This window comes from Primulina eburnea, chromosome 1 (assembly GCF_022965805.1).
Source record: "Primulina eburnea isolate SZY01 chromosome 1, ASM2296580v1, whole genome shotgun sequence".
In the NCBI taxonomy this organism is placed as follows: Eukaryota; Viridiplantae; Streptophyta; class Magnoliopsida; order Lamiales; family Gesneriaceae; genus Primulina; species Primulina eburnea.
This window is the reverse complement of record NC_133101.1, coordinates 62356120-62380179: the sequence shown is the minus strand read 5'-3', so window position 1 is coordinate 62380179 and position 24060 is coordinate 62356120. Positions and strand designations below refer to the sequence as shown.

Below are 24060 nucleotides of genomic sequence, written 5' to 3'. Positions count from 1 at the left end.
CTCAAGGTTACATTCATGATGATATTTTTCATTTTCAAGGGTAATAGAGAATTTAAAATAAAATAGAGGTAATTGGATTCAATGATACTTTTGAATTTATCGTGTAAAATATAAATCTGAATGTAAAATAAAGAATACACCCAGAATTTTTCCAACGTATATTGCATTTGAGATTTTGGAGATAAATCAGTTCCATCATCAGTAAATACTTGAAATAGAATAATCAAGAAAAGTGTATTCCGTTGCTTGTCAATGATGCATCAGCTTCACGAATAATCAACGTATGATATATGGCTCAATTAACGTACAACACTGAACTCCTCAATCGAAATAAGAACCTAAAGCTGAACTATTAAAAGGTCATCTACAGTAAAAAGCACTGGGATGTAGAAAACCAATACCCAATTTTTCATACACAATGTAAATCCTATATTTTCCAAAACAATCATAATAAAGTAAAAGAAAAAATTACAAGAAAAAATTCTCTGATAAAAGTATGGTACATCTCCAAGAAAACTTGTACCTGTCTTCTGAGGCTCAACAGGACCGAAGTAGAACTGGCCCAACCGATGAATTAAGCATTTCGCTTAGGGCTGACTGCACCTCATTTGAACCATGCTCGCAACTAATCAAGCTCGAAAGCAAGGGGAAGAAGCAAGACAAGTTCTTGTCGAAAGAAGAATCTCCTAAGCTACATATAGCCTGTAGAGTAGCGACAATTAGAGGTGCTCGTGCAGCCAATTCTCTCCGTCTTCCAGAACCTAGAGGTATCGTCCAGTGGGTGTGTTGGTTGAGAGCCGAATCGAGAATCTGTACCGAGCATGCAACATCAATGTAGAACTTCAAGACCTCCTGACAGAGGTTGACAAGGTATGATTCCACCTCCAACTCTTCGTAAGTAGGAGGATGGTCGAGTACAAGATTCTGCAAAATGTGAGACATATTTGATAAGATTCATTCTCCAGGCGAAGCAGGGGCGGATCCTGCATTTGTGTCAGGGATCCAAGTTCTAGTAGCTTTGAACGCAGAACTTCATCACTATTTATCTTGTGAGAATGAACTGCCACAGCGTGGACTGCATCGAAGAGTACAACGGTGTTTTTAACTGATAGTTGAGATCTATACATGTTGTAAATCTCCGTGAACGCCTGCCATGATAAACGGAAAAGCTATAATCAGAAATTATAAAATATATTAATCATTATGTACGACTTCAAATAAAAAATGCTAAACTTCAGCAGGACCTTCGGTTATCAAGAGGCTAGTTTAACAGATGGCCATAATTTTGGTGGGAGAAAAGTATAATTAATTGTAATGTTACCCACCTGAATTAATAAAAGTTGAATGGCAGCCCTACATCTGACATTTGATATAGCAGCTTGCAAGCGATATCTCCAGTTATCTGAGTCACTGTTGGAGGTAATTGTCCCAGAATATTCATCATGGCTGTTTCTATGCAAATCTTCTTTATTGCCCCATATTTTACCTTCTTCATCAAGTGCAAAAGAAAAATCGGGAAGTGTTTCCTCAGCAGCTTCTTTGAGAGATGAAACCACCTCAAACCACTTGTCTTCAGAAAACAGTTCACCAGCATTGCTCATCAACCGAACAAAAGCAGCAATACCAATACCAGCAAGGCTTTGATGAGGCCGTTTGATAAAGCTAACCAATAACATAAGCACTTTTTTCAGAAGGGGGTTGACTGTGTCATAGAAATTAACAAAAAGATCCACAACCAGTTGTAGAGCCAATGTGCACGTCTCATAAAGCCATGCATCTTGATCAAGTTCCTCCATGTCACCATTGGGCAGGTGCCCTAAAGCGTTTTCACCATATGGATCAATTGCACGTCGAGCATCATCGAAGATTCTAAATAGGACAGATTCAAAAACCTTTTCCCACAAGGGTAGAGAAAAATGTTGACCATAATTGCGTAAAGTGTCAAAAAGTACTTGCAAGGCACTCTTCCTGATTTCAGGCCTTGGATCAAAGCTCAGTTCAGATAAACCTGGTGAGACAGTGAGAAGAAGAATGAGCAGATTATTTTAAATAAACTTTCATTTCATTTTGAATAACCAGAAGAAGAGAAACTGCTGGAACAGATGATGGTTGAGGTCTTGATCATTTATTACATAATCAACAACAAAACCAATAGTTTGTCTACCTGCCAACAAAGGAAACCAAAAATAGAGATGATCCACTTTCTCTATGGATTCTCCATGTTCAAATTTTTTATCTTTTACTTTCTGAGGTGAAGATGGAGAGAACTTTCCAGAAGTTCCCTTGCCAATGTCTCCTTCAGCGAGTTTTGCAGCGCAGAATCGGAGGAAACCAATAGCATTAAGACTAATGTCTTTGTTGAATCTACTATTGGTGAATGCAATGAGGCAATTTACACAATCCGTAAAAGTGGTGGTCTCAGTTTCAGTTATATAAGGAAAATAGTCTCGCACTATTTTCTCAATTATTTCAAAGGCTAGAAGGACAATGTTCTTATGGTCATCATAAGCGGCAGTTGTGAAGACCTGCAAAAGTGAAGATTATTAGAAAAAGCTAAATTGAGCCAGGAAAAAACATTCAAATCCGAGTGCATTAACAAAAAAAATTAGCAATTAAAGAATTTAATTACCATGAACATACTCTTCCATCCTGACTTGACATTATTCACACGAGACAACACCATTTGAGAAACACATCTGATAATCAATTCTCTGATTTCAACAGCACTACTTTTGCGCATCACAATTACAAAAGGCTTCATAAACTCATTTTGGTAGTTATAATTAGCCAACTCTTCTCTCTCCAAGAATTTCATTGATAACTGGCGTAACGAGTCCATTGCAAATATTGCAATTGAAAGGTTTTCCGAACAGCCAATGGTCACAAAAAACTCAGAGAGTACTAGCCAAATTTTTGACCAAACAAGCCTAATGCGGTTCATGTTATAATGCCTGTTCAAAGACAAACAAATTTTCAATGACTTGCATTGCCAACAAACCAAAAAAGGGGGAGAAATTTTGAAGTTCATCATTAATTAAATCAGAAACAAATTCAGAATGATAAAAGGAAAAAAAAGGTAACAGTAACATACGCAATTTCAACGATCTTTGTAAGGCTGAAAACCCGCGGATCAGATGTAGATCGCAATTCATCCATAGACACTTTGCACAGAGCCTTGACAAAGTCAACTATTGCCTCACTGTTTAGTTTTTGGCTCCGTGTAAATATGCGGTTTACTTCACCCACTTGTTCCAACATGTTTAAGTTAGAGACCAAGTTATTCATCTGTTCCGAAGTAATTCCAGCAGCAGCATTACCACCAACACCAGCACTATCATATGAACCCCTTCTCACAGATGAAGCTGCATTCTGAATCTTCCCAGGACCCTTCTTTCTCAGAGCAGGAAGAATATTAGATTTGGTTTGTTTAGATTTGTCAAAGTCATTCTGAGGAAGGGCGAAGAAAGTGGCATCTGGTGGAGCACCTTCACCCAGGAGATGCAAATGTTCAAACCGTGAAACACATGTTAAAATATGTTCCCAGGCATCCTGTAAGTAATTACCATCTTCCTCTGCTATTGTAACTATAGCCTGTCAAACAAAGTTAATTGAAAGATAAGAGTTGTTTCAAATGTCTCCACGGCATTGGTGATGTGTTTTTTAAACTCAGATTAACTGCATATACAAAAGTTAGACTGTGGAGACTCAAAACAGAAAAGTAACCTTTGGACTTGGAGCTGGCAAAATAGAGAAGTGGGAGGTGAAAATGGTCGCAGAAACAATCACAAAATACTCCCAAATGAAAATCAGAGTAGTGCACCATGAAGATAGGTAGTCAATGCAATAGAGACAGTCATAGGAGGCAGGGCCCATTTGAAAATCGTGTAATTTTTCTTTGTGTACGAACGTATGTGCCTGATTAGGAAGGAGGGGATGGGAACATAGGTCTATCAAATGGGACAGACACCAATGGGAATAATCAGCCAAAAGCAGACAAGGTAGTGATTTCATTGTTTATCAGACCCATTAAAGCTGGAAAAAACCTATAGGGATCCATAAATGAACATAGAAGAGAAGAAACCAAACAGGAAACGAGAATGGTTGGTGAAAGATATTGTTGGGTGCCTTGGGATGAGGAGGGAGACTTAAAAACCAGGACAATAGAGTTAGTTGTTATCTTGAGCAGGCAGTAAGCTGAACAGCATATATTACTTTAACTACTCTTTGAAAAGAACAGAGATTGGAAAAGGATTCGATAACTATAGCCTCTTGACTTCGGACATAATTAATTCCAGAAACCAATATGATAAGCACATAAGAATAACATATTCTTACCTTAATAGCATCAATATTTTTTTGTTTTATGTCTGCAGGTGCATGGAGGGACGTAAACTTGGCTAATGATGTCACAAAAGCATCTCTGTGAGTTTTCATGGACATCGCTGCAGTAACATAGATTGCACTGCGAAAACCTTCCAAGCATAGTTCTATCACAACCTCATCATCTGTTTGGTCTAGAGGAACACTGAAGGCAGCCAAAGCGGGAGCCCAACATGCCTCAATCATGAATCTGAGGATCAACACATCTGTTGCAGGATAATATACTGACCTACAAGTTGCCAATGCAAGTTCAACATTAAAATAAATCTAGAGCATATACTAAAGCATGATAAGAATCATTGTCCCTACAAACAAGAAAGAAAAAAACTGTACGTTAGCCCAATCATGAACGAGAAAGCAAGTGCAGCCATTCATCAAATTGTAAGGTCCCTTCCCAATATATTCTTCATATTGTTTTCAAGTATGCTTTTGTGGTAAATATATACATGAGACCGTTTACACATACTACACTTCCCAACATATGAAAGAACATAACAGATTAGTAGGAGAAAAAAAGGAAAAAAAGTCTCAAACTAAAGCACAAATATGCTTTGCCAAGAAGCAGGTCAAGTCTTTGGACTGTTAAAAATATTTCATAGTTGATCTTACTCGGATTTGCGAGCTTTTTCTTTAAATTGTTCCTGCATGTGTCGCATGAGGTTGTCGCCAGTTTCCATATTGTCCTCACCCCGCTTACGGATCACTATATTCAGTATACTGTCTAAGCCTAGCACTCTGTTTAGGTTCACAGATTGCTTCTGTTGGATGGACAAATTATCATCTTTCATTTTAATCTCACTCTTTGATATTCGTTCAAATAATGATCTCAAGTACTCATCTGGTAGATCTTTTCCATCATCAATCCCACGATTATTTCGAATAAAGTCCTCAGCAGACATCTGGATAAATGATAAAAAATGAAGAAGATGAAGAATAGATTAAATCTCCGTCACCGTAAAATGTTTACCCGTGTTTAGGCATACAAAAATACCTTGTTCTTGACCATAGGATTGTGAGCATCAGTATTCAGCAGTATAACAGAGTATGCAAGCACATAAGCCGTGTCAGCACTGGTAAAGGCCTTAGGATTGCATTTGCAGTACCTTTCAGCAAACTTTTCCATAATACGATCTATCTTCTGTGCCTCACCAGGCAGTCTGAAGCCTTGTAAGAAGACCCTGATGGCTTCATCAAACTCCATGCCTTGTAAATCAAAGGAATCCACATATGCATGCATCACTTTGAGAGATAAATCTTCTCTTTCACCCAAATAATCACCAATCAGAGTTTTATCTAAACCAGATGCATTCTTGAGAAAAGCTGCTATCTCCTGTGGCGAATTTCCCACCTTATTGGCATTTATAAGAAATTCAATACCTTTTTTGGGTTTACGGTTAAAAAGAGAGATGCCTTCCTGTCATACATGTCAGATTAGAATCCATCAGCGATCACCATAGTGTCAGAATATAGAACTATCCACCAAATTAATCAAACAAGAATAATGTAAAGTGCACCTGAAGTTCAAGTTTATACGCACGACGCTGCTCTATTGTTGAAACATCGGAAACTTCATTGGAGGCTTCAGAATGACTATCTGGCGCTTCATTTGGCTCATCTATACTACCATTCGCCAACGAGATGCCAGGATCAGAACTGTTATCGGCAGTTTCGAATTTCCTCGCAGAACGAGAATCTGGAATGCGCAGTTGTTTGTTCATCCAGTCACCCATGCATTTCAAAATAGCGATCAAGCATTTCATAGCTTCTAGTTTCATAGTAACATCTTGAGGAGGCTGAAGGGTAGTTGCAACACCAGGTGGAACGCCCTGAGCAGTTTTAAGAAGTCCATTGACCATTCTGGCATATGACAACAAAACGGAGAAAGATATAGAGAGATTAGGTTCTATAGATAACTGCCCAGACACTTATACCTAACAGTAAATAAGTAAAGCATTAATGCAAAGACATTCATGAGAAATAACGTACAGTTAACAAAAAACAAACCTCTCGAATATATTTGAAGCATTAACATCACAATCATAGTTAAGGAATATGTCTATCAAGATCTGTGAATCAGCACACAACTTCTCTAGAAACCGAAGCACAGTCATTTTTTGCTGAAAATTCGGTTGCGCGACATTTTCCAATACTCTAAGGACGATCATGGGGAAAAAGACTCCAATTTCTGCCTTCAGACCGGCTCTAAATCGAGAGACAAGACTTACAAATATTGAGCAAGAGAGCTGGAAAACGATCATAAGGGTTGAAGCACTGTTCTTCAACAGCGACAGACACAAGTACTGCTTTATAGCATCTAAAAATCTGTTCGATAAGAAAAAAACAGAGTGGCATGATTAATAATGCAAGTATGTTACTAAAGAAAAGCAGCCAATTAAATCAGGAAACAGATCTAAGCCATGCAAAAGAAGAGTGATATAATATCAGTATATTAAGCAATCAAAGAGTACTACCAAATTGATGATAGTATCGACTGAATAGCACAAATATAGAACAAACAAACCATTGGAAACGAAATGATTTGCACAGAAATCCAACAGAACATAATAATATTAATCAAATTAAATTACTCAAAATGTTGTAGCTCTCGAACAAGCCTTTTAGATTCATTCCAATGGTTCAGCCAAGCTTAGAGCAACTGGAAATTTTTGATAGAAACTAATTTAATGTACAAACAGGCGTATTTGAAATGAGCATAATGATACTATACTGTATCCTCTCCTCATGCATGAATGGTTCAAGCAATCAAGCCAGTGACTAGCTAATTGCAAAGAACAATGGATGAAGTGCAATTCTACTGTATCCAGTTCACATGGGTAGTTTAGATGATAAAAGGACAGATTGAGATTAAAAAAGAACAAACTTTACGAAATTTGCCACATAGAGGAGAAAAAATTGCAAGCGAAATCAACTGGCATTCTACTGTTCTTCTGTTTACAATTTTATACAGTTGTTAACCAAAAAAAAAGTATAATTGATGCTGAGAACTTCAGTTGAATTAAAGGTATCTATGTCTCCACGTCAAGAGAACTGTTAATCATAAGTTCTAAGCAAGTATAAAACATCCATCCCATATTTTTCAAGAGCTCAAGGCGCACCGAGGCCATGGAGCCTGAGGCGCAAGGGGCAAGGCTAGGCACGCGTCTTACCGAAGCAAAGCGCATATTTTTAAATTTTTGAAAAAAATATATTTGTCTTAGAATATATTAAAATATGAAATAATTAAGTCACAATGTAATACAAAATAAAAAATAATTAATAAGTTAATAGCAATTAATAACACGATTAAAATTCTTCAATCATCTAAATCAAGTTCATGTTCTTCCATCAAATCGTCAGAGACCTCACTTGTGTTCTTCTTGGACTTCATCATTTTCTTGATCAACATTAATTTCTTCTTCCTCTCCATCTAAAAGATGTGAAATCGGTCTTTTTCAGGTTGTTTTGGATGTAGATGCACTTACCTCGTTCTTCTGTTTAAAGCTCTCTTCTTCTAATTCCGGTGTTGAGGCGTTGGGTTGCTGAGGTTTGGGTCTTGGCTATTTGTTTTAAACAAGTAATTAAAAAATTCGCACACACGCGCCTGAGTAAACTTCCAAGCTCGCCCAGACTCGCTTTAGTGAATCACTGCGACTGGCGCTCGCCTTTGACAACTATGATCCATCCGCATCAAGATATCTCAACAAGTCCAATAATTATGTTTTGGTCGCATAATTATTAAATGGTTATATGGACATTATGTTCATGTAGTACAGAAACTATTTACGAATAAATTCAAAATATACATTCCAGCATTAATTTGATATGCATTTTACAGGAGTTTGGAGTGTAAGCACGTGTTTCTAATCCAATAAGACTAGTGCACAATTATATTTGTTTTGATAGAAGATATTCTGAACAATAAGCTATATGATGAACGGATTTATCATAGGTACTAAACGACCATAGCGACATTAACAACTGGGTAATGCAATCACAAATTTATACGGCATACCTACTTCATGCAAGCAAGAAAAATTTGCAAAATACATTATTGCATTTTTAAAGGTTTTCCATACTATTTTTATACCTAGTTCCATGATGTAGAGAGTCCTACCTCAAATTGCGTCCTATAGTCAAAGCACCATATAATCAATATTACATCAAATTACACAAGGGATCCACTCTTAAGACATTGCATCAAGTGAAAATCAAGGGGTAAAATTCACTTAGGATTTACCCACATTCTGAGACAATAAATGCATGTGGCATGTATGTTTATTCTGATGAGCTAAATCATTGTAATATAATTATCAATCTTGCAAACATGACACTCTTTCTCAGTTAAGGCATCTCCAGGAACTATCAGCACCCCTAATAACAAAGGGGCCAAAATTTCCACCAGTCTAAACATCTATTGCATTATTTGCATGCCACAATCTATAAATTCATCATTCAGGCATATATATAACCAATTGAACGTACCATACAAGATACAGGATTCAGAATTCATCGATTGACTAGCAAAAGTTACTGAATTGCTCCCATAAAAACAAATTCAAATAATGTCGCACTTCCAATACCTTTCACTGGTCCTAAAAATTGCACCAGCATTTTCCAATAAAATCTTGAGCAACTCCAAAGCCACAATCTTCCCCTTCATTGCTTGAGGATCAGCCACGGCATCTTTAGGAGGAGTCTTCATCGAGAGCTTACATAAAGCCCGGAAAACCAAAAATGCATCCCGCCTCAACTTGTTACCGATCTGAACCTCCAAATCATCATCCCTTTCCCCTTCACCATCCGCCAACTCTCCTTTCCTTCCCTCTAAGGCTGTCTTATACATGCTGATCTCCCAATACTTTGCGTCCAGCATATCCTTATCCGTTGAGTCCAACAAATCAGCCGGATTTGTGCCCTCAACAGTCGATGTCTTAGTTTCAAATGCCCCATCATGTGCCCCAACCGCTGATCCCATGCCTGCACTAGGTGTACTAGGACTAAATACCCCGTCAATATCCTGCATTATCTTAGTAATAAAACCCTGAACAAATACTGTCATAGAACCATCCACGTCTGCCTTCTCAACTGGTTCCATGAGCTCTGCTACTACAATTGGCTGCAATGGCACGGTAGATGAATCTGCCTCCATTCTCCGAAATACAATAACCAGCATTTGAACCAGTGATGCCTTCGCAGTAGTTTGATTCACCACATTCTTGCTACTCAAGTAAACATCGTAACACGTCCTCACCACCTGCAGCAAGCAATCTCCGTGAATCCTTAGGGAGACCGAAGTCACAGCAGACAGAAGCGCCTTGATCACCAGTAATTCCGCATTTTCATCCCCCAAATCGTGGCATTTGCACACAGAGTCGATCAATTTGGACAGTAATTTGGCGTCGGGGCCACCACTTGGGTCCGCCTCGCCACGTAAATACCCATGTGCGATCAACTTCTGAACTGCATCGAGAGCTGGTTCGGAAACTTTAAGGTAACTAGATGAGAGTGCATTGATTATGGGGCTGAGAATGAGATCGGAATCGGGTAGGGATAGTTCTAGGAGGACGCCAGGATGAGATGGCGAGTCGGCATCCGATGAGGCGGAGGGAGAGGTAGGTGGTGTGGGAGGGTTGGGATTTGGTGAGGTGAGGCGTTCGATAACCGATTTACACTCGGCTGCGAGCTTGGAATGCTTCCGCCAAGAAGCATTCTTGATGATCTTGTCGAGTGCGGGGAAGAGGACTTGGTTTAAGCGGGAATCGGCTTCCGAAGAAGCCATTCCCGAAGTCTGGAGATGGTGGTGGCGGGGTTGGATCTGGGACTGGGAATGTAAGGTGGAAGTAAGGTCGCTTGAGTCCTTCGATTAAGGTGGCGGCTTTTGGTGGCTATGGAGGAGCGATGGTTACTGCTCGGCGGCGACGGTGAATCTAGGCTAGATAAACGGGAGGAGCTGCGGGAGGAATGGTCATTCGGATCAAGTTAAGAAAGGAGGAGGATGGATTTGATGCACCGGTCTAAATTTGACGAGGTTGCAATGACGGGGATGCCCTTTGGTTTGACCATGAGAAAAACTAGTATTAAATCCTCCAGTCTGGCACTCTACGCAGGTGGAGTCTCGCAATCACTTATTAATACCTATTTAATTTATATTTAAAACAAAATGGTTTTATTTCAGATGAAGATCCGATATTTTTCTCGAAGGGTGTTTAAGGTAATTTATCGATTCCTCCTCCGTTGCCGCCGTTAATATCCGGCCAGTCGACTTACTGCTTTTTTGCGCCTTGTTCACAGCCATCATACTACTCCGAAAACTTCCAAGTTTAATTACACATGCCTACTGACGAGGATATGATCAAATTTTAATTACACAGCCCTCGTACTACTTAAGAGAGCTTCCAAAAAATCAAATATTCAAAATAAACAACATATGTTCTCAATAAATACAACAACATAAACAAATGTCGGATAAGCACAATTATGACATATACAAACCAAAAATATCATAGAGCCGACAAGACTCGATAATAACATAATAAAATCCTTCAAATATATACATGTAGTATTTGGGATATGAAAACATTACACAATACCCAAATACAATCGATCTCACACTCAAGCAGCTATGGTGTTTCTTGATGTTTCTTGGCGAGTCCGAGGTCGAACCACATGTACGACATGTCATGTCTACACACAAAAAAACATTACAACAACTTCTCATGGGTCATAAACTCTAGTACGAGACATCAAGAAACCATGACATATGACAGATAAACGCAACGATGTCATGTATGAATGCAATGCATACATATGTACAATATATTAAGATATCACGTGTCAAATGGTGGACATCAACAATTACACACAAATATGCTCTAGCTAGTCCACTGCTCAGAGGACTGTGCTTGGGATATGACACAATCCCAAAACCAACAATTACCTAAATCGGACCGAATCAAGGTAATCAAACATATCTATGACACAATATCATATCATATATGTAATGGATCTCGACCGATATAATTAGATCTCATTAACAACATGATCAATGTGATTTGTTCAATGATATTGATGTAACTAGTCAAGATGAAAATAATTGATCTCTATATACATCAATCAATTTTTTTATATAAACGATACTTATTAATCATAATAATATAATTTTAACTTATCTTTATAATTTTAATCAATAAAATAATATTGAAAAAGTAAAATTGAATTTAGTAATATTATTAAACTTGCAGCAATTTAGAGGAGATGTAAATTGCCTTCTAGTTAGATAACATAGTAATTAAACTATTTACAATAGTTTATATATATCAAGTTGTCATTTCATCAATAATCACGTATCAAAATACTTTTTACTCTTACTTTAACCGTGCATTTATAATTTAATTATGAAGTGCTAATAATGAGTAAGGATGTTGGTAATTATCAAACAACTAGCCAAAGTTAGGTCAAACTTTGTAGGTGTAAAGAATGATTAATACATAAATGATAAATAAATAATTATGTAAATATTTGTAGGTGTGCTCAAATCTTTGTTGTGTTTGGTGAGATTTTTAAGGGTGTAACTAAGTAATGGATTAAATTTTAATTACCCAAACTACCCTTTCACCTTTTTTATATTTAATATTTTAACAACATTTTTTATACCTATCCGCCCATTGCCTTGGACCCATTTTATCCACACAATCTCTTCGATTAAAACCCTAGCCGCGATGAACGAAAATAACTCCGCATAGATGTAGGATTTGTTCCCGAACATCTTTGTATCGTGATGTGTTTTAGTTGAATCCGACTGTTCCAGCTAAAAATCGGTTGTCACACGCACATATATCATACGGGCTGAAGTAATAAATTGACAGATGCTTAATAAGATTTGGTGTTCGACTGTAATGAAATAATATACAAGAACTCGAAAAACAAACTCAGTAGAATAGTAATTTTACAAAGGAAATATGCAACGATTTCGTCGAACTAAGAAAAATGGCACAAAACAAGAAAAGATTGAGACAAAATATGTCAACCAAAACTACCGAAAGCACAAATTTTTGGCAGAAACCATGAACATAAAGAAAGCTCATTCAACTACACAGTCATACACTCCTCAGATTTCTGCAAAATGTCGCAATCGACATTCGAAAATTTCACCATTGAAAACAAAATTTTGAAAACAACTTCCGAAATTTGTAGTGTCAAACATAAAATTTAAACAATAATTACCTGATTTCGGAAGATTTCGCCGTGAACAACAAATATCTAACCCACTCTCTTTTCTTCCTTCGGAAGCTAATGTTGATTTGGCGGTCAAGTCTTCTGTGGGGTTTATTTTGTAGTAAGGGGTATTATAGGAAAATATATGTAGGATAAATTGAAGGACTATTAATATTGGCATGTGGCGTGGATTTAATTTAACCAGCCTTGTACAACACAATCCAGTGCAGAGCTTAATTAATGATTAAGGATGTTGGTAATTATCAAACACTAGCCAAAGTTAGGTCAAACCAAACCTGTTGTTTCTACATTTACTTATATATATTAAGGATTAAGGATCTTGATAATTACGATCTCCAAAATCTTTATATGCCTCAAATTGCTACAATTATCATGTTCGGAGTTGGCCTTCTCATACAGTCATACTTTACAATCACGTGTTTCATTGTTGAATTATTATTGAATTAATTATCTCATAAATTATTTTTTTTGAGAAAAATATGTTTGTAGTATTGGGCTGTTGTAAGAGTTATTGAATGATGATAATATCTCTCACTTCAACGTATTATAAAATTTGGTTAAAAAACACTTGTATAAAAAAATGAGTGGGTATCGTGTGAGACCGTCTCACGGATCTTCATCCGTAAGACCGTTCAACCCTACCGATAATCAAAATAAAAAGTAATACTTTTTCATGGATGACCCGAATAAGAGATCCGTCTCACAAATACGACCTGTTAGACCGTCTCATACAAGTTTTACTTAAACAAATATGGTCGAAAATAAAAGTGTTTTTTAATCGAAAATAAAAAAATTTATGTAGGAATTTTTTTAATAATTTCCGGTTCTATCATTCTACCAACCTGAAAGAAAATATATGATCCATGCATATTGATAGATATATTCTATAAAAAAAATTTGTAAATTCGTGTATTTTAAAAAATAACACATCTATAACAATATCATTTAACATCAGCTAAAGCATTACGTCATGTGTTTATTGACAATCCAACAGTGACAATTGTATTGTTCCCTATGATCGACTATTCAAGTTTTGAGTGAGTCTCATGTGAGATTGTCTCATAAATTTTAATGTGTGTGACGAGTCAACTCTACTCATATTCACAATAAAAAGTAGTATTCTTAGCATAAAAAACAATACTTTTTCATGGATAACCCAAATAAGATATCCGTCTCACAAATACGATCTGTGAGATCATCTCACACAAATTTTTGCCTCAAGTTTTTATAGAGAAAAAATAGTATTTTATTTTCAATAGGAAAAATATATTATGGATTTAATTAATGACGTAAATCACAAAGTTATAATATATACGGTGTTTGGCATGCAAGTCAGAGAGAGCATAGTGAGTTTCACTGGTGTCCTGTTCTTGTCAGCGCACCCAAAACGACTTCGTTTTCGGCATATATATTCGAAGAGAGAGAAAGCGCAGTTAGAGAGAGAAAATTCAAAACCTTCCTCTGATGCTAAATTCTACAGCTAAGTTCGCCGTCGGCCCGCCGTGAATTTCGTCGATGCAAATGAATCCAAGCAAAATTGAGAAGGATCTATTCCATCACCTGGGACCGCCGTCGCCCAATCATGAACAGTTCATGCATCCTCACCGAACTCAATCTCAGCCCTCCATCGATGAAGACCCCTTCTCTCTCGCCGAGATGGAGCTCTTCCGAGACGAAGACGACGATGACGTCAGCCACACCTCGTCCGACGTCGAAATTCCACTCCCCCTCTCTGATGGAGCCGTTCCGTCTCAAAGCCCTAGTATACTGAATTCATCCCTAATCGACAATCACGAGAGGCGAATACATCGTCCACTGCTGCTTATCAGCCCGGAGCCGCATATTTCGACTCAATTTTATACCTTTAATAAGGAATCGCATGCCCTAATGGTTCAATGCTTGATGGAAGGCCGATTAGCAACGCCGGAGGAGATCCGGGCCGCCACGCCGTCGCCGGTGCTCTCGAGCTGGCGTTCTGTGTGGAAGGACCGCAACGAGGATACTGCGTATTTGACTGCGTGGAAGCGTATCCAGGATAAGCTCACCGTTCATGTATCGGAATCCGCTGCTGCAAGTACTAGTAATAACATTTATTTCCTTTGTTTCAAGAACAATTCCAATCAATTTGTTTCACATGTGGACCAGTGGCAGGACATAGTCATGTCATTTCATGGTGACGGGGATCTTAAACACCTAGGGTTGAGAGAAACAATTGAGAAAATTAAGCAGGTATGGACCGTAGGTGCCAAATTTTATGGTATTCCCGAGAGTTATATTAGGACCTGTATTGCTGCATGTCCTGTGTGCTCGGACGAGTCTTCAGGGTGCGCTCCGAGGTCTAAAAGGCGTAGGTTTGAATATACCGAGTCTTTTGATGTGCCTGCTAAAGAAGTGCCTGTTAAGTTGCAGCAATTGGCTGCAAAGCATAAGGTGGTGCTGTGTATACGGCAGAAATATATCAGGTATAAGCCATTTATGGCTGAGGTAAAGGATTATGCATGCCACAGGGCAGGGGAGCCAGCGTCCTCGAAAAAATCTAGGATGTTGAAGAGGGAGCCATATACTTCGAAGAGGTGCGGTTGCGGGTTTCGTATAAGGGCGATAGTTCCCATTTCGAATTATAATGAGAAGGACAAAACTTTTGTCTATGAGGAAGAAGGGACAGCTGTGTTTAAGCTGTTTGCGGTGCACTCAGGACATGAGCCAGGGCCATTGGATGGGAATGCAAGGATTATGCACCGAATGGTTGTTTATAAAGGAGGTTTTCTGATGGACCACGAGACTGTGTATGCAATGGTGGATGAAGGGGAAAATGATGTTTTTGGGTTCTTAGGAAAGGATTCTGGAGATATGCAGCATACTGTTTTTCAGCAAGTTCAAGAATTAAGGAATGAGTTGGGATTGCTTGAGAGTAAGATTGGGAAAATCCCACCACAAATGTTGGGTTCTGTGTCGTGTGAGCTCTTTGACATCGCTAATAAGTTAAGAAATATTCCCGATGAAGGATCAAAATCCGTTGGATTGTTGTCTGAGAAGCAGCATATGGATGATGTGTTGGTGGTGGAGCATGATTTACCCGATTGGGGTGATGACCATCATACGAGGATCTATGGGGATCGCAAGGACGCAGATGTTATTGAAGATGATGAGGACAGCTTCGGGAGAACTCTCGGGGAGGTTGCTTCTTGGGATCAGATGAGGGCCGACTGCCAGAGTGAGAAGGATCTGCTCGGTGAGACTTGTAAAGAAGAAAAATGGTTGAAATGTGGAGGGTTTGATGAAAAGGGAATTCTTGGCTGCGGCAATCCGAAGCTTGTAAAGCCAACAGGTCATCAAGATGAGATGGATCCGGATGTTGGTCTTACCAGCTTACAGGTGGATGGCTTCTACCATGAAACTCCAAAGTGGTTTGACTCTCCTTGTGGACTGGATCCGAGAGCTGATTGTAGCGATTCTGGATTCCGACACGAGGAGATTGTGTACAGATAATTCTTCTCGGTGAATCCATTCTAACTTAACTCTCAGTTTTTTTTTTTGCTGGCCATTTGTATTAGTTCGCTGTTGGTGGTGTGTTGTACATTTGTGTACACAGAGCTTTAAAAGGCTCTCACAATCGCAGTAACAGTCTTTTATACCGTGTGTTATTTGTAAAGTTTGAGCCATTTTGTATCTCTGCATATACTTACACGACTATGTGGAGCTTCTTGTAACTTCTGAATTTAGAACTCGGAGTTTCTGATTTGATATTATTTATATTGTTTCATGGTTTGTCATCTGTTGATGCCGCTACGTTTGCATCTGTTGGTTGGTTGCCATTGTATCGTGAAATATACGTCAACGCGCCCCAGTAAACTTCGTGTTCCGACTGGAATTAACATTCAAGACAATGTTTATTCAATGCAGCTTACCATGTCGCGATTTGGCATTCTGCCTTTTAGATTTCACTACACAATATTATTGATGTGGTTCCGAGGATATGCCTAATGATTTGGTCCATTTGTTTGGAAATTTTCTATGATAATTGGTAGATTTGTTATCAATCCATTATCAAATAGCAGATCAGTTTGTTCACATATCAATTTGTTTTCATGACGAACATATAAATTATAGAATGTAGTGGAAGAATTTGCTGAACTCAGAGTTCCATCTCAAGATCAAAATCGTTACAGGAATAGAAAAAATAATTAATGTACTAATGTTTTGAGAGCATGTGATGCTAATTTGAAGTCTATTATGTGAGAAAAAAATTCTCATAATTTTAATACAATGAAAAAGGTAGCGTCAAACTATTGATCGATTTAACTTATGTCAATATAAAATATAATGATAATTACGAAAAATTTGAAATACACTCAATATCACTAATGTATGCTTGTTTATTTTTTCAGATAGATGAAGAAAATCATTGAAACAAACAAATTTATATAAATCTTATTGTATTTATATTTAATCCATTAAAAAATAATTTTACATTTTGTGATAGATGTATATTAATAAATACAAATAAACGTAAAAATTGAATTATACACTTGAAACAAGAATAATATATTTTGGTAATACACGTGGATTATTCTTAAATCGGAGAGGATAGAATAGAAATCTTTTTTGAAATTCAAAAAACCTCAGCGGGTCCTTTTTTTTCTTTCACAAAGTATAAAGGAGCGTTCTTGCTACTTCGAAATCATTTCCCTCCCGCTGTATGTACCATTCGAAAATCATTGCATGCGCGTTACGCAACTTACACTTTTTTAGGGTTCTTTAAATTCCTGATTCCTAAGGGGCAAACACCCTGCGATTTCATTCTCCGGTGAGTTTCATAAACCGAAGGTCCGGTTTGTAGACGCTCTGGTCTGTTTTTTTTTTTTTTTTTTTTTTGTGTTTATCGGATTGAAAATTGAATATTGTTAGTGATACTTTTTAATTTTTTTGGAGATGGTTGAATGTTTTTCCGACAAGTAAGCAAATCGACAATTTTTTTTCTCCGTTCACTAAAAATATCAAACCCCTAATTGTCCATGTAGATCTTCCAACTTGAATGGTATGTTTGGCGAGGCGATGTCTGATTCAATGTAATTCTTTGTTGTCATGCTGTGCATTTCCAATAATTTAAATTTCATTTAAAATATTCATCATCTCCTACCTTTTGATATGCAAGTAATCCATGTTGGTTCAAAAGTTGGTAGACCTTCAAGCCACGGTTAATCCTTATTTTGGAGAATTAAGGAAGCTATTTTTCTGTCTACATTTAGAAGTATCGAGTAACCTTTGTAACTGAGATGGCATTTGTGGATTAAGGTTTTCATGTCCATGTAACTTGGTTTTCTTTGTGCTGTGGTATGTCTGGCGCAGTTGGCTTCGCACGAATAGGCACCATCAATCAGCCTTCACAGATGGAAACAAGCTGTGGTTCTCTTCTATCCGAGCTTCAGGTTATTTCCATTCATCAGCCTTCTTCTGTCAGTTTGAACTAATTTGCATTCACAAAACTTTGTTGCCCCTTTCATAAGATCCTCACGCTGATAAATAGTTGTTCTGGAATCAGACAATATGGGACGAGATTGGAGAACCTGACGATGAAAGAGATAAAATGCTTTTTGAACTTGAGCAAGAGTGTCTGGATGCATATCGAAGAAAAGTGGATCAGGCAAGGCGCTGCCAAGTTCAGCTGAGGCAATCACTTGCTGACTGTGAAGCACAACTCGCAGACATCTGTGGTGCACTGGGCGACCTGCCAGTCAACATAAAGAAGGTGAAAACAGTAAAAATGAAGAGGAAAGAAAAAACCTAGAGAAATGCCTGCTCCTCAGTGTCTCTAGCTCTTAATATAGCGTGCTTAATTATGTTATGCTATACTATTGGTGTTAAACAGATTTCTGGGACTTTGAAGAAAGAACTTCTGGCCATAATGCCCCAACTAGAAGATATGAAGAAGAAAAAAACTGAGAGGAAGGGTCAATTTGCCGAGGTGAAGAAGCAAATAAATTGCATCCTAAAGGAGTTTTCGGGATCCACAGAGGAGATATTGGATACATTGGTCATTGATGACAGTGATTTGTCACTCAAAAAATTAGAAGATTTACAAAATAAGTTGCTTCTGCTGCAGAAAGAGAAGGTCTTTTTTCTCCTACTTGAGTTGTCCATTTTGTTGATCTGACTCATATTGACATCAATAGCTATAATCTATCTAAATAAAAGGTGGGGACTATGAATATATCAGAACTAAGTTCTTTCCAACACAGTATTGAATACTTTGGAATTAGTCTGGAACCAAGTGATAACCTTTGCGTTAATAAAGCAACATAAGGAAACCTGAGGGTTTAGCAATTTTTTTGCCATTTGAAAGTTTTCTCTCAATTATATACGCACATATATACATACATATATAATCTAATTGATTGAATTTACGTGCAGAGTGAGCGCCTAAAGCAGGTAGCAGAAAAGTTAAAAGTCCTGAACTACCTCTGTTTGGTTCTTGGAATGGACTTCAAATTAACAATTTGTAATATTCATCCAACTTTGGATGGCTCACGGGTCATGAAAAGTATTAGCGGAGACACAATTGAGAGCTTGCATACCACAATATGCAGGCTTAAGGATGTCAAGCTGCAGCGCATGCAAAAGGTATATTGTTTTTTCCAATTACCTTTCTTCGTATCATCTTATCCTCATTTTCTTATTCGTTCGTGTTCAGTTGCAAGATCTTGCAGTGACCATGATAGAGCTTTGGAATCTTATGGATACACCAGTTGAGGAGCAACAGAAATTCCATAATGTCACAAGTACTATTGCAGCTTCAGAGAACGAAATAACAGAACCGGACATTTTGTCATTGGAATTCCTCAATAATGTATTTCATCACATTTTAGTATTCACTACCTATGTTGTTTCTCTATATGCCTTTCACATGATAAGGGTGCTCGATCCATGGCAATTCACCCTTTACACACAGTGACACATAATGCTTTTCTATGCTCAGGCAGAGGCGGAAGTTGCAAGATTGGAAGAACTGAAATTCAGTAAAATGAAGGAGGTCCTTTTGAAAAAGAAGTTAGTTTTAGAGGAAATATGCCGTGGATCACACATGATTGTTGAAGAAAGATACACGGCAGACCTTTCAGTGGAAGCTATTGAGTCCGGTATGGCTCCTGCCCCTTCATACATTGAAAATGGTTGAATATTGTTCCAAGAAACAGGCCAATTTTGACTACCATCTTGCAGGGGAAACCAATCCATCTTATCTACTTGAACAGATGGAGGTTCAGATTTCCAAGGTTAAAGAGGAAGCATTTAGCAGAAAAGAGATTCTCGAAAAGGTTAAAAAATGGCTGGCTGCTTGTGAAGAGGAATGCTGGTTGGAGGAGTATAACAGGGTGGGTTGGCTATAATATTTATTTCTATGAACGAACCTTAGCTCATTATCTACATCCTTCTAGTTTTCTAATTGCAAGCCTATTTCTAATGTAGGACGGCAGTCGTTATAATGCTGGAAGAGGCACACATCTTATGCTAAAGAGGGCTGAAAAGGCGCGTTCACTAGTCGGTAAAATCCCAGGTACATGCAGAACTTTCCATTAGTTAATATCAACGCGTTTTACATTTCATATTTCTACGATAAGATTAGATCTAGTTTTTCATTATGAGGCTTAAACCATTAGATCCATGTTGCTTGTTTTGAAACATAGAGGTGTACTTGGAGAATACAGAACAGAAGGGCAACTCAACGTAAACAAGTTAGATAAATTATTTGTAGTATCAAGTGCTTTTAGTTTTTAAAGTGTTGAACATTATGTTCAAAGGATTCTTTATGTATTCTTTATTTCTTGTAATTAGTGATGGTGGAGACATTGAAAACAAAAGTGAGTACCTGGGAGAAGGATAAAGAAACTGAGTTCCTATATGATGGAGTAAGCACTGTTCTTAGATTCTTTCAAAAGAATTTACCACCTGTCAAACTTGATCTATATTCGCTTTTAACATGGTTGCATCGATATTTTAATCTGTTGCACACAATATTTGTGTCCTCTTATTTCTAGGTTGGTCTTCTGTCCATGATTGAGCAGTATCGTGAATTAAACCAGTTGAAAGAACTAGATCGTCAAAGGCAGAGGGTATGCTTCCTATTAAGTCAAACATTTAGGCCAAGATTTTTGTGATGGAGATACTTCATGTGAATGCAAAAGTAATAAGTTCCATGCTTATTTTTAAATTAGGATCAGAAGAAACTTCAGGGACAGTTGATGGTTGAGCAAGAAGCACTATTTGGGTCAAAACAAAGTCCATCAAGAAGTGGTAGCAAGAATTTTAGACCTTCAACTGGAGGTGTGGCTAATAAGAAGTTTTCTGTAGGAGGGGCAATGCTACAGAGTATTTTCACAGAGAAATCCGCTCTCTCTTCTCTCTCCCTTTTGAAGAACAACCCTGTGAAGCAGCAGCAGGGTTCTCGCAGCCATCACCACGGTGGTTTCATGGCTCACTCTTCTGGTAGATGTTAAAAAGCTCAATTATATTTACTTGAACTTACAGTTTCTACGCTTGGAATTGGAGGCAAAAGGACTTCTCCAAATCTATCAGGTTTCAATTTGTTTATAATATACTGTGACTTGTTGATACAGGCAATAAACACATGACCAGTTGCCATGGAAAACACCATTCTGTCAATGCTGCAACAAGCTCACAGCACTGTCAAATGTCGCCTATGAGGAAGCCCCTCTCTCCAATAACTTCCTTATCTTCCAATATCATTCCTTTCAACTTTCAGGATCAGAACGCAGAAAGTGGGGTCACAAGCAGCTTCTCTACAACTCCCTTGGCTACCCCAACGAAGAATGCATTTTCTTTTAATGAGAATAGAACTCCAACAAAAATGCAAATTCCAATGCCAGCTACTCCTCCAACCGTGTCTATTACAATGCAAACTGCCACGACCCCTTTCACACCGTGCATTCGTGATACAGAAGAAGTTGAATATTCTTACGAAGAGAGACGGTCTGGCTTTATCGTTTCTAAATCTACCATGCTGACCCATGTTTGAAGCATTTTACTATCACCGATGTTTATTCATAGTTTGATAGGGTTTGAATTTCCACCTTCTTCATTGAATTCCACAAGGCTTTTTTATTCTTGGCTTTTCCCCTATTCATGTGTATAGGACAACCTTCTGGACACGTTTTCTATCCTATTCTTGTACTGTCTTGTGATGAGAAATTAAGAATCACATTACCTGATTTGTCAGTTGTTTGGCTTTTTTTTTTGGTTCTCTCTCTCTCCCATTTCTAATAGCATGAGCCTGAGAGGGCTCATTCTTTGAAAACTCAAGATAAACACATTTTTGAATTCCACAGATTTCAACCCAAACATCAGAAGTCGGCTAAAAAGCAGAGAAAGTTGTTGCATACTTATCTCTAGCAGATTCCAAGTACAAGGTAGTAGCATAGAATCACCCTCTAGTTATCTAAAAAATGAAATCTGTTGGTGACAACTTAGCCATGAATAGAAGCTTCATGTTAAATAACTGCAGCTTCTTCAGAAAGCCAAAATGCAACTAACTGCTTAAATTGAGAAATGGTTGCAGCGTATGGACCATAATTTTAAGTTAATGAGCCAAGGGTATGCATGGTTGACCAACAGAAGTTTTGTGAATTTGTAAAGAACAATTTACCATCACTTTTTTTTAAGCATCTGCAAACACTATCTTAGAAACAACAATGATGAGACTAGAGTGCTTTCATCAAATGATGCATATGGGATAAGCCATTCTCATCCTCTTCAAGAAAATTCAAATATTCAAATAACTAACATAAACATGATTCTGTGATTAATTTTCTACAATATCTGTTCTGTTTGTTCTATTTGTATGTTTTTTCCCACAAAACAAAAGGAACATAAAACAATATTCAAATAAATCTTTTGGTTTTTGTTATCTATATATATATATATAAAACTGAGTTTTTGTCTAAAATAAGTTTTCGTCAAAATGACGATTCTAAAAAAAAATTTATTAGGAATTTCCAAATATGCGTGCTGCAATAAACGATTGAAAACATTTAATTTTACGATTTTTTATTGATATTTTTTTATAAGTACTTGATTTTCTTTTAAAAATACAAATGTGAATTTAAAGATATTTGAAAACATAAACTTCATTTGTTGTCTGCATTGATTATATTAATTTTTTTACCAATTCAAATTTGAACTGAACTCTATTGAAAAAATAAACTATTTTTAAATTTTGCATATTATTATATCAATTAATTTAATTTGAGTTATCGTTTTGTGTTACTTTGATACATTTAGTTGTTAATATAAACTGGATAAATAATTCAGTCCAATTTATGTATCACATTTATACAATTAGTTTTCAATCAGAAGAAAAAAATAGCTCCGATGTTTAGTGTCATCCGTGACGTAGATCATTCGAAAATGTATTGAGCGCTAAAATTCTGATTGATTCGTTATTACTATCTATTTACGTATAAAACAACAAAGATTACAATTTAAAATGTATCATTTATGCATTTTATTTTTATGATTATTGGGGATATTATTCAGATTTTATTTATGTCGTAGGATTCAACAGGAAACAATCAAACGTCAGGTCATGGAAGAATGAAACATACTCTCAAATAATGTCATATATTTGCAATAAAATGTCAACATAGGATAAAATCGCATGAAGTAAAATACAACAAACGCATCCAAAAATTAATTTTTATCATTAAGACTCATATATGCGAGATTTTCGATGAAACTTGCTTCACACATGTGAAATATATATAAAATCGCATGAAGTAAAATACAACAAACGCATACAAAAATTAATTTTATCATTAAGTACTCATTACTCTCTAAAATATTAAATAAAAAATATGTTTTTTCCATATAATATTACGTTTTTCAATTTTTTAGTAAAAAATATCATCATGAATTTTTGGTACATTGCTTGTTTATAAATTTATAGTGTTATTATTATTTATCTTAATTAAATTTTATGTAAATATTTTAACATATTTTTAAAAATAATTAAAAAAAATTAAATCATAATCTATTCATCTAATTAGTGACAATAATTTTTATTTTTGAAAATATTTATTTATTTTTCAAAAATTTGATAGATAATTTTTCAAATTTTTTTATGAATAATAGTTTCACTCAACCAATATATAAAATGCAATGATAAAAAATCAATTTGAAAACATAAAATTATTATTTCAATCTGAGTGTTATGTCAAATGGTTTCAACATTCTTATATAATAATTATTTATAATAATATTATTTTAAAATGTAAATATATTTATTACATAATGTCAATAATTTAAAGTGAGTATTCAAACTCTCATCTTTTAATAATTTTCATAATTAATTACATAAAACAACACTCGGTGAGTGAGATACTAGTTTCTAACATTTCAGTTCAAAAACCATAACATCGAAGGTTAGTTTATCAT

The 24060-nt window shown here is 36.6% G+C and overlaps 3 protein-coding genes across 5 annotated transcripts; 2 read left to right on the top strand and 1 right to left on the bottom strand.

Moving 5' to 3' along the window:
* Positions 1-327: 327 nt before the first annotated feature.
* LOC140838782 (brefeldin A-inhibited guanine nucleotide-exchange protein 2) lies at positions 328-10430 on the bottom strand. Its single transcript, XM_073205334.1, is given in 12 exon segments — positions 328-929; positions 932-1148; positions 1326-2008; positions 2165-2525; positions 2630-2951; positions 3092-3591; positions 4336-4609; positions 4990-5279; positions 5372-5794; positions 5895-6237; positions 6385-6702; positions 8961-10430. Coding segments are annotated over 12 exon segments (5322 nt in total). The 5' UTR covers positions 10160-10430; the 3' UTR covers positions 328-537.
* Positions 10431-13952: 3522 nt separating this feature from the next.
* Positions 13953-16386, top strand: LOC140838756 (uncharacterized). Its single transcript, XM_073205292.1, has one exon. It carries the CDS (start codon positions 14131-14133, stop codon positions 16102-16104), a length of 1974 nt encoding a protein of 657 aa, XP_073061393.1. The 5' UTR covers positions 13953-14130; the 3' UTR covers positions 16105-16386.
* Positions 16387-17262: 876 nt separating this feature from the next.
* LOC140838766 (65-kDa microtubule-associated protein 9-like) lies at positions 17263-21659 on the top strand. 3 transcript variants are annotated; one of them, XM_073205302.1, is made up of 13 exons: positions 17263-17422; positions 17965-18044; positions 18158-18364; positions 18485-18727; positions 19027-19236; positions 19307-19462; positions 19592-19751; positions 19834-19985; positions 20080-20167; positions 20446-20519; positions 20649-20723; positions 20826-21096; positions 21228-21659. In XM_073205302.1, exons 2-13 carry the CDS (start codon positions 18006-18008, stop codon positions 21644-21646), a joined length of 2094 nt encoding a protein of 697 aa, XP_073061403.1. In that variant the 5' UTR covers positions 17263-17422; positions 17965-18005; the 3' UTR covers positions 21647-21659. The 3 variants fall into 3 exon arrangements, with proteins under 3 accessions (XP_073061403.1, XP_073061412.1, XP_073061421.1); XM_073205311.1 differs by having other exon boundaries at positions 17272-17442; XM_073205320.1 differs by lacking the exon at positions 17263-17422 and adding an exon at positions 17441-17463.
* Positions 21660-24060: the final 2401 nt, after the last annotated feature.

Coding starts and splice junctions, on each gene's coding strand:
- LOC140838766 (XM_073205302.1), top strand. CDS start 18,006: ATGGAAACAAGCTGTGGTTCTCTTCTATCCGAGCTTCAG. Junction 19,986..20,079: donor GGTTGGAGGAGTATAACAGG/GTGGGTTGGCTA, acceptor TTTCTAATGTAG/GACGGCAGTCGTTATAATGC. Junction 20,520..20,648: donor CTGAGTTCCTATATGATGGA/GTAAGCACTGTT, acceptor TCTTATTTCTAG/GTTGGTCTTCTGTCCATGAT.
- LOC140838756 (XM_073205292.1), top strand. CDS start 14,131: ATGCAAATGAATCCAAGCAAAATTGAGAAGGATCTATTCCATCACCTG.